The sequence below is a fragment of the Pelodiscus sinensis genome, chromosome 22 (assembly GCF_052426305.1).
Source record: "Pelodiscus sinensis isolate ZL-2025 chromosome 22, ASM5242630v1, whole genome shotgun sequence".
NCBI lineage: Eukaryota > Metazoa > Chordata > Testudines > Trionychidae > Pelodiscus > Pelodiscus sinensis.
The window spans coordinates 17,517,434-17,528,046 of NC_143073.1; the positions used below are offsets into that span (position 1 = coordinate 17,517,434).

A 10,613-nucleotide genomic window follows, 5' to 3' on the forward strand; every position below is an offset into this window, starting at 1 on the left:
GTGTGAAGAAAGTCAATAAGGGAATGTTATTTCCTCCTGATAATATTCCACACAGATTCCTATCTACACACACAGACATTATATACTCACATAAACAGTGTACACAGGATCAGCAAACAACAAGCTCCCATTCAATATCCCACATGGCCCCCTTCTATATCATTGTTGGGGCCAGCACCCCCACCTAGGGGTGCAGCAGAGATATGGCTGCTTCCCTCCAAATCCAGCAACGTGACACTGGGCCCCTCTCTTCACCTCCTCTCCTCTCCTCCATCCTTTGTCCCACCCCCTGTCCCTCCACACTGGGGAAGTCCCCGGGGTCCTCTCCCCACAGCCCATTGGCCAGACCCAGCTGTGCCATTCCAGCTGGGTCTCCTAGTCACCAGCCATTGGGGGCTCCAGTTTGCGCTGGTCCCTGGAACAACAAACTCCCTTCCTGTCCTCTTGTTAAACCAGTAACAGCCGGGGACACTGAGGGTGTGTCTACACTGCACCGCAGGCCGAAATAAGCTATGAAGTCTCAGCTGGGCAAATTGCATCTCTCATTTCGACGCTATTTCGTCTACACAGCGCCAGATTTGAATAGAGCGCTTTTCCGACATGTCCCTCACTCCCTGTAGAAGGAGGGTTACAGGGACGTTGGAATAGCCAGCCCGAAATAACGGGATTGCTGTGCAGACGTGGGATAGCTACTTTGGGATACTCCGGGATCCCGAAACAGCACTGCAGTGTAGACGTAGCCTGAGTGCCCCTGCAGGTAACCCCTCAAACCCACGAATCCCCCACTTTGCCCTAGGGATCCCGGGAGCCGTTTCCCATCTCCTAGGCCCCTCATCCTCTATCAGCCAGGCCAAAGGGGAGCTTGCCCAGCGCCAGCTGCGGCACATGGGAGCTGAGCTCCCTCTCCTGGCTGAAGGGTGCATAGGAATGTCTGAGCCTTTGAGTCAAGGCGCCAGGCCAATGCAGGATGCCCCGACCCAGCTGGTATATGACAACTGGGGCGTGCAAGGCGTCCACACTGCAGAGACACAAAATGCCTTGGGAGGCCACACCCCACCAGCGCCAGAGCTGCCCTTCCGCCTGCCCCGAACCAGACCAGTGCGTAAATCTGGAGCTGCTCCACAAACCAGGGAGAGGCTGCTGTGAGTTACTGTGCCCCAGGGCCGAAGCTGGCGCGTGCCGGGCTGACAGCAGCGGCCAGTGGCTCTGTTAGACAGTCACCTGGGACTCAGTTAGATGGTTGCCGGGGTCCCCAATCTTGTGCTGGTCCCTGTAACACCAGACTCCCTCCCCTCCCCTTGTTAAGCCAGAGACACTGAGTGCCCCCTACCCCACCTGTCACCCCTTTGAATCCCCAGGCCCCCCACTTCCTCACAGGTTCTTGATAAAAAAATTGGTATCCGCATCCATCTCTGTGACAAAGAGCTGCAGGCCTTCGCAGCCAGCCAGGGGCGCCAAGCACCAGGCTGTGGGGACATTTCACGCCTGTTGCTGGCTCAGTGACTGTCCTGGCCACGAGGAATGATGGCGCCAGCACCTTCTCCTGCCGGCGGCCCCGCAACGCTCGCCCCCTTCTGCTTCTGCAAACCCCCAGCGAGAAATGAAACTGCCAGGAGCCACCTGCAACATGCCCGCCCCCACAAGGGAATCCTTACACCACCCCCAGCTTGGGATCCCCCCTCCACCCTGCCTCTTCCCCCAAAACCCCTCTCCAGAGCAGCTCATTGGACCAGTGGGGTCAGGGGACCGGCAGCAGGGACTGGAGCCCTACTCTCATCGCCAGCAGCGGGGGAAGTGGAGCAACGCAGCCCCAGCTCGCTCTGCCCCCACGACTCCTGAGCACACCCCTCTGCTTCCCGCTAGTGAGTGCAGAGCTGCTGGACTCCAGCTGCCAGCCCCATCCCCACCCCACCCTGCTGCTAGTACCCAGGCCCCACTTGTACCCCAGAGATTAGATAATAAGACAGAGGGGTCATAGTGCCTCTGTATCAATCCATGGGACCCCCACACCTCACGTGCTGCCTGCAGATGTGGTTGCTCCATCTCACAAGTTCTATTGGAGTTGGAGACAATTCAGAAAAGGGCGACAGAAAATGAGGAGGGGTCTGGAGCGGCTGCTGTATGAGGGGAGGTTGTAAGGAGACTGAGTATTTCCAGCTTGGAAAAAAGACAACTCGGGAGATACGACTGAGGTCTATAAAGCCATGACGGGTGTGAAGAAAGTCAATAAGGGAATGTTATTTCCTCCTGATAATGCAAGAACAGGCAGTAGGTTTAAAACGAACAAAAGGCAGTATTATTTCACAGGGTTCTCCAACCTGGGGAACTCCCTGCCAGAGGATTTTGTGAAGATTAAAATTAAAACAGGCTTCAAAAAAGCACTAGATCAGGCCTGGGCAAAAGACACTTCGTGTGCAGGATATGTCCCACCAAGCCACTGGGTCGGCCCGCAGAGACAGCAGGGAGCCTTTCCCCGCTTGCTCTGTCCCTGCACGCTGCTCAGAAAAGCGGCTGTGGGGCCATTTGTGCTCCACAAACTGTGAGCCTGGAGGAGAGGGTGGGGTGGTGCCTCATGGCTACACCCACTCCCAGCAAAGGCAGCACTGGAAGCACCACCCCTCCCTTCCCCCACAGCTCTTATTCAGAGAGCAGGTAGCTCCTGCAGCCTGTGCAGGGGCAGGGCAGGCTCCCTCCCAAGAAATGGGAGTCTCATTGGTAAGCCCCAGCCCCTTCCTTCCCCCCAGCCCTCTGTCCTCCCACTCCTACTCCCCTAGCACACAACACCCAAACCCTCTGCCCCCCTTCTCAGACTCCCTCCGAGACCTGGCACCCTAATGCCCTGCGCCAGATCACAAGCCTCTCCGGCCGCAATCCCGTGCACCCCAATCCCGTGCCCCAGGTCACAGCTGCCTCCGTCATGCAAACTCCCTCCCAGACCTCACAGAGCTTCCTACACCCACATCCCTTCTCCAGGGGTGGCAAGGCAGCCTCCATGGGCCAGATTTGGCCTGTTAAGCCATTTCATACAATCCTAGAATCCTAGGGCTGGAAGAGACTCAGGAGGTCAAAGAGTCCAGCCCCCTGCCCAAGGCAGGACCAACCCCAACGAAATCATCCCAGCAAGGGCTTTGTCAAGCCGAGACTTAAAAACCTCTAGGGATGGAGATTCCACCCCCTCCCTAGGGAACCCATCCCAGTGCTTCACTGCCCTCCTAGGGAAATAGTTTTCCCTAATATCCAACCTAGACCCCCCCCCCCCCCACTGTAACTTGAGACCATTGCTCCTTGTTCTGACATCTGCCACCACTGAGAACAGCCTCTCTCCATCCTCTTTGGAACCCCCTTCCGGAAGTTGAAGGCTGCTCTCAAATCCCCCCTCACTCTTCTCTTCTGCAGACTAAACAAGCCCAAATCCCTCAGCCTCTCCTCATAAGTCATGTGCTTCAGCCTCCTAATCATTTTGGCCGCCTTCCGCTGGACCCTCTCCAGTGTGTCCACATCCTTTCTATAGTGGGGGGCCAGAACTGGACACAATACTCTAGATGTGGCCTCACCAGAGCCAAATAAAGGGGAATAATCACTTCTCTGGATCGGCTGGTAATGCTCGTCCTAATGCACCCTAATCTGCCACTAGCCTTCTTGGCTACAAGGGTGCCCTATTGACTCATATCATTTGACACCCTGCCACTCCCCCGCCCCCAGCCAATGGAGACCTGGGGAGCATGCAAAGTCTCCTCCCCCTGCCAGAGGTGCGCGGCAGCAGGAGCCACGAGCTGTTCAAAATGGCTGGCGGTTCTCTGTAGGCGCTGGAGGGGCAGGGGGCAAAGACTTCACGTGCCCCCACCCCCAGGCCAATCGGGTCTGTACGCGTGGGAGCACAGGAAGCCTCCTGGTCCTGCCCCTGCTGCTTGAGGCCCCACCCCTTCTGGAGCAGCCTGCGACACTTCAGAAATACTTGCATGGCCCCTCCATGGCGACTAGCCAAGATGCCCAGGGATGCCGCCTACTTGTCAGAGGCTGGGAATGGGCAGCAGGGGCTGGATCACTCGATGATTCTTGGTCTGTCCATTCCCTCTGGGCACCTGGCACTGGCCACTGTGGGCAGACAGGCCACTGGGCTGGATGGGCCGTGGGTCTGGCCCGGAGTGGCCGTTCTTGTGACTCTCGTGACCCTGCTAAAAGACCGGGGTCCAGCAGGGACTGCTCACTGGGGACAGAGATCAGACTGGACGGGGGATTAGAGATGTGGCCCTGGGGCAGGGCAGGGAAGGGGCTGTTCTCATCCCCTGCGTCTCTCCCACAGCTGCTCCGAGATGGAGGCGTACTGGTACCCCACGGAGCGCTGTGACACCCGCATCAGTAAACTGGGTGTCGGGCTGGGCTTGGCCGTGGCTGGGCTGGTGATTGTGAGCGCTGTCCTCGGCATCTTTCTGTTCAGAGCCAAGCAGACCAAAACCCATTACAGGTAAGTGGGCCGGATACACCTGGCTGGCAATGGAGGCAGTGTGAGCCTGTGGTTAGAGCAGGGCCTGGGAGCCAGGACTCCTGGGTTCTCTCCCTGGCTCTGGCAGTGGAGTGCGGAGTTGGGGGCTCAGAGCAGGGGACACGGGCGTCTGGACACCTGGTCTCTTTTCCCAGCTCTGCTGCCGAGTCCATGCCTTAGTGTTCCCTATCACAAGGGGTGGTAATGCGCCTTTGTGGGGCAGAGAGGGGATTGTGAGGCATTGCTGCAGAAGGCTCGTCTCTGCGAGCTCTGGGGGACCCCAGCAGCCATGGTGCAGGTTGGGGCGGGTCTAAGACAAGCTCTGCCCCTTTGGTTCAAGGGACAGGTGCTGAAGGAGGGAGCAGAGGGGCTGCCCCACAGCCATGGGCCAGAGGGAGGCCGAGTCAAGGGCCCTTAGGGGCCTGGTAGGGTGACGGAAGCCTCCATGTCCTGCCCATGAGCCCCCGTGCACCAAATGGCAGACGGGTGCTGCCTGGCCCGGTGCAGACAGGTGCGGGTGCTGCCTGGCCCGGTGCAGACAGGTGCGGGTGTTGCCTGGCCCGGTGCAGACAGGTGCGGGTGTTGCCTGGCCCGGTGCAGACAGGTGCGGGGGTTGCCTGGCCTGGTGCAGGCAGGTGCGGGTGTTGCCTGGCCCGGTGCAGGCAGGTGCGGGTGTTGCCTGGCCCGGTGCAGGCAGGTGCGGGTGTTGCCTGGCCCGGTGCAGGCAGGTGCGGGTGTTGCCTGGCCCGGTGCAGGCAGGTGCGGGTGCTGCCTGGCCCGGTGCAGACAGGTGTGGGTGTTGCCTGGCCTGGTGCAGACAGGTGCGGGTGCTGCCTGGCCCGGTGCAGACAGGTGCTGCCTGGTCCGGTGCAGGCAGGTGCGGGTGTTGCCTGGCCCGGTGCAGACAGGTGCGGGTGTTGCCTGGCCCGGTGCAGACAGGTGCGGGTGTTGCCTGGCCCGGTGCAGGCAGGTGCGGATGTTGCCTGGCCTGGTGCAGGCAGGTGCGGGTGTTGCCTGGCCCGGTGCAGGCAGGTGCGGGTGTTGCCTGGCCCGGTGCAGGCAGGTGCGGGTGTTGCCTGGCCCGGTGCAGGCAGGTGCGGGTGTTGCCTGGCCCGGTGCAGGCAGGTGCGGGTGTTGCCTGGCCCGGTGCAGGCAGGTGCGGGTGCTGCCTGGCCCGGTGCAGACAGGTGCGGGTGTTGCCTGGCCCGGTGCAGACAGGTGCGGGTGCTGCCTGGCCCGGTGCAGACAGGTGCTGCCTGGTCCGGTGCAGGCAGGTGCGGGTGTTGCCTGGCCCGGTGCAGACAGGTGCGGGTGTTGCCTGGCCCGGTGCAGACAGGTGCGGGTGTTGCCTGGCCTGGTGCAGACAGGTGCGGGTGTTGCCTGGCCTGGTGCAGACAGGTGCGGGTGTTGCCTGGCCTGGTGCAGACAGGTGCGGGTGCTGCCTGGCCCGGTGCAGGCGGGTGCTGCCTGGCCCGGTGCAGACAGGTGCGGGTGCTGCCTGGCCCGGTGCAGACTGGCGCAACTGTTGCCCCTTCCCCCGCAGCCTGCACTCGGCCGACACCGATGTTGAGAAGTGGTATGAAAACGACTTAAGCGAGTGGAGCACCAGTGGCAGCTTCTGCATCAGGAATAAAGGCGCCGACCCTGGGAAAGGTAACGCTGGTTCCATCGCAGGATTGGCAAGACGGGTTCTCTGGGCCAGGGACAGAGGCCTACAGAGACTGGGTCAGAGCCTTCAGCTGGGGAGAGTGGGGGCAATATTGTCAGGACCTAGGAGCAACGCCCCTCGGGCACCTGCAAGAGGGGAAAAGTGGCCCCCATCCCAAAACCTCGGTACTCAAGAGCCCCATGTGCACCAGCCACATTCTCCCCCTGCCTAACTCTGCTCTCTCGTCAGACCAAGACAGCACCGGCTCCTTCACGATTAACCTGGCATCTGTCGACTCCACTGTCCCGGTAAGTAGGGATGTATTGGCCCCTCCTCCTGGCACCTGCAGCAGCCCATGGGGCGTGCACACTCCGCTAACAGGAAGACGTGCGCTAGGGAGCCATCTGGTGACAAAGCTACTCAACTGACCTGCTTGGGTGGGTTGGAGAGAGACGTGTCTCTGTCTGGGCGGCGGCTGCTTTCCAGGGGGGCCGGGACTCTGTGGATGCTATTTGCAGAGGGTATGTCTACACTACCCTCCTAATTCGAACTAGGAGGGTAATGTAGGCATACCGCACTTGCAAATGAAGTCCGGGATTTGAATTTCCCGGGCTTCATTTGCATGAAGCCGGCCGGCACCATTTTTAAATGCCGGCAGTTCGAACCCCGTGCCGCGTGGCTACACGCGACACGGAGTAGCTAGTTCGGATTAGGCTTCCTAATCCGAACTAGCTGTACTCCTCGTGGAATGAGGAGGGTAGTGTAGACATACCCAGACTGGCTAATGAGTGAGCCATGAGCTCCCAGGGTGACTTTGCAGCTCAAAGGGCTGAAGCCATTGCACTGCTAATCATCAGCAGCGGTCCTAAACTAGCTGCCAGCAAGTGGCGCCCTAGGTGAACCATGCAATCGGCGTCCCCACCTCCAAACCCCTCAATGATATTGCGCCACAATTTGGTGCCCCATTTAACTTGGCGCCCTAGGCGACCATCTAGTTCACCTTCATGGACGGGCCGTCCCTGCTAATCGCTAAATGGGATGCCACCTCGTGCCCCTCCCAGTTCCTCTGTGTGGCTCTCCCTGCACCCCTCCCCTCCCAGGCACCCGTCGCCCACGGCTAGGATGCACCAAGTGGGGTAGCAGAGAGGGGATTTTACCTCTGAATTTGGGCCTAGTGCAATCATTTGCTATGACCACAAAGGGAGAGAGGTGGGGGGAGGGGTATTTTTTCCCAAGGGAAATAACAATGATTCCTGCACGACCATTTTCAATGAAGAAAAGAAAAAATATCCCATTGCCCCGCCCAACCCCCCTCACCTGCAGTGGGGAATGAAAAATTCCCCACCACTATTCTCATCTAAGAAAACAGCCATTTGGGCCATTTTGTGCCCAGCTCTGCTCACTCCCCACTTCTCCCGCCACCGCAGGTTCACATCCAGCGGCCGGAGATCATTGTGACCCAGCTGTGAGCGGGCTCAGGCCCCAGAGCACCCGGGAGGAGCAGAAGACGCGGCGTGAGACACCCCAGATCTCCGGAGAAGAGCAGAAATGTCCCCAATGCCACAGCCAGGGGACGGGAACCTGGAGGCGAGACCAGGCGGGGCCGGAGCTGAACAGTCTGGGGACAACTGTGGGGTCTGCTGGGCCTGGCGCTGGAACGTCATTCCTGGGACCCTCTGCACCTCAAACATCCTCCTCCCTCGGCAGCTGCCCTTCACATCCGTCTGGTCCTCAGGCCCAGTCAGGGCCCTGCTGTTGCAGCCTCGGCAGCGCTGCCTGATGGGCTCGCGCAGACCCCTGCAATGGCAACGGAGCAGCTGATTCGCCTCTCGCTCTGGTGTAAATCAGGAGTAATTCCACTGGGGACAATTCTCTCCCCCCTCCCCCACTCTTCAAGTAAATCAGGAACAACGGAGCCGGGCCAGTTCCCCTCTGGCTCACCAGGAGCTCGCTGGGCTCCATCGGGCTGGTTTTGCCCCACCTTGCCCTGGGGCAGCTGGAGAATGTGAGCTCAGGTTCACCCTGCCCAGCTGCCTCCCTGGGCTCCCCACCCATCCCCCAACTCCCGCTGCCTCCCTGGGCTCCCCACCCATCCCCCAACCCCCGCTGCCTCCCTGGGCTCCCCACCCATCCCCCAACCGCCACTGCCTCCCTGGGCTCCCCACCCATCCCCCAACCCCCGCTGCCTCCCTGGGCTCCCCACCCATCCCCCAACCCCCGCTGCCTCCCTGGGCTCCCCACCCATCCCCCAACCCCTGCTGCCTCCTTGGGCTCCCCACCCATCCCCCAACCCCCGCTGCCTCCCTGGGCTCCCCACAAATCCCCCAACTCCCGCTGCCTCCCTGGTCTCCCCACACATCCCCCAACTACTGCAGCCTCCCTGGGTTCCCCACCCATCCCCCAACCCCCGCTGCCTCCCTGGGCTCCCCACCCATCCCCCAACTCCTGCAGCCTCCCTGGGATCCCCACCCATCCCCCAACCCCCGCTGCCTCCCTGGTCTCCCCACAAATCCCCCAACCCCCGCTGCCTCCTTGGGCTCCCCACACATCCCCCAACCCCCGCTGCCTCCCTGGGCTCCCCACCCATCCCCCAACCCCCACTGCCTCCCTCGGTTTCCCACCCATCCCCCAACTCCTGCAGCCTCCCTGGGATCCCCACCCACCCCCCAACTACTGCAGCCTCCCTGGGTTCCCCCCCATCCCCCAATTCCTGCTGCCTCCACAGGCTCTCCACTTATCTTCCCTACCTCTCCTGCTTGTCCAGGTTCCCCACCCATCCCCCGACTCCCACTGACTCCCTGAGCTCCTCAACCAGCCCCCTGGTCCCTGCTGCCATCCCCTGAGCCCCCTTTCACAGCCTGGCACCCCAGGCGAGCCCTGCTCCTTGCCTCTTGACACAGCCCCCGGTGCCAGGCTTGCTGTGAGCCACGGCTGAGCCACTGCCCTGCATCCGTTCTAAAGGAAACACTGCGTGTGCCCGAAGCACAACACGGCCCCTCCCGCCACCCACCCACAGGCCGGCCCTGCCCTGCACATGCACTTTAGCCCATGTCAGGCACCTGCCGCCAGGGCTGGCGTGTCCCCTCCCCCTGCTCTGCTTCTCTGTGACTGACAAGACTTGATTCTGCAATAAAAGTATGATGATGCTTGAGCGCTGCTGTTATTTAAGCCTCCTCCCCCTCCACACATGTCCAGTGCATTGGATCCCACCCAGGCTGCCTCTGCCCCCAGGACTTCTCACGGCAGGGCAAGGAAGGGTGAGGGAGCAGCCCGAGGCTGGGGGAAGGGGCACAGAAAGGAGCAGCATGTGGCAGATGAGTCTCCTCCCTGCGAGATTTCAAGGGGCAGCGCCCTGCAGATGGTCTCGGCACGGCTGCACCAGCGTGGGGGCCATTTAGGAGGACAGGGGTCCCTGCCATGCCAGCGGGTGGCAGTGATAGGGCAGTCCAGAGACACACTGTCCTGACCGGCTGATGCCCTAAGAGCGGAGCAGGGGGTAGCGGCTCACCCACTTGTTGCTTTGCCCAGCTTGTGGCCCACCCAGCTCTGGTGCAAAATGCCCCCCTCCTTTCATAGAGCTATGGAACATTTGGGTGGGAAGAGATCGACATGGGCGGGTTTGCTGGTGCTCAGGAGGACATGGTTATAATGCAGAGTGATCTGCGCCAACTGGAGAAATGCTCTGATGTAAATAGCATGAAGTTTAAGGACAAATGCAAAGTGCTCCACATGAGAAGCAATAATCCATGTCACATATGCAGAGTGGGAAGCGACTGTCTAGGGAGGAGTTCTGCAGAGAGGAATCTAGGCGTCATCATGCACAATAAGTTAAACATGAGTTAACAGTGTGATACTGTTGCAAAAAAAGCAAACAAGAAACTGGGCTGCATTAACAGGTGTGTTGTGAGCAAGACACCAGACCATTCTGCTCTATTCTGCATTGATTAGACCTCAACTGTAATAGTGTGTCCAGTTCTGGGAACCTCATTTCAAGAAAGATGTTGAGAAATTTGAGAGGGTCCAGAGAAGAGCAACAAAAATAATTAAATGTCTAGAAAAGATGACCTGGAAGGGTATGTCTACACTAGCTCATTAATTTGAACTAGGTAGGCAAATCAGGCAACCGGAGTTGCAAACGAAGCCCGGGATTTAAATATCCCCGGCTTTATTTGCATGTTCCCGTCCGGCTGCCATTTTTAAATCCCCCTTAGTTCAAACGAACTGCCCGCGGCTAAACACGGCAGTTTAAAGTTAATCTGAACTAAATCCTTAGTTCGGATTAACTGTTACTCCTCGTGGAATAAGGTGTAACAGTTCATCCAAACTAAGGATTTAGTTCGGATTAACTTTAAACTGCCGCATGTAGCCGCGGGCAGTTCGTTTGAACTAAGGGGGATTTAAAAATGGTGGCCAGACGGGAACATGCAAATAAAGCCGGGGATATTTAAATCCCGGGCTTCATTTGCAACTCCGGTTGCCTGA

General features: G+C 59.5%; 1 protein-coding gene across 1 annotated transcript in view; it reads left to right on the forward strand.

The window, feature by feature from the left end:
• Positions 1 to 7,695, forward strand: part of LOC142818204 (uncharacterized) — a 36,748-nt gene extending 29,053 nt beyond the window's left edge. The window contains exons 13-16 of the mRNA XM_089772720.1: positions 4,304 to 4,465; positions 6,027 to 6,136; positions 6,381 to 6,439; positions 7,559 to 7,695. Of these exons, the coding sequence (XP_089628846.1) occupies positions 4,304 to 4,465; positions 6,027 to 6,136; positions 6,381 to 6,439; positions 7,559 to 7,600 (373 nt within the window). The 3' untranslated portion in view covers positions 7,601 to 7,695. The remainder of the gene's footprint in view (positions 1 to 4,303; positions 4,466 to 6,026; positions 6,137 to 6,380; positions 6,440 to 7,558) is intronic.
• The last annotated feature ends 2,918 nt before the right edge of the window (positions 7,696 to 10,613 follow it).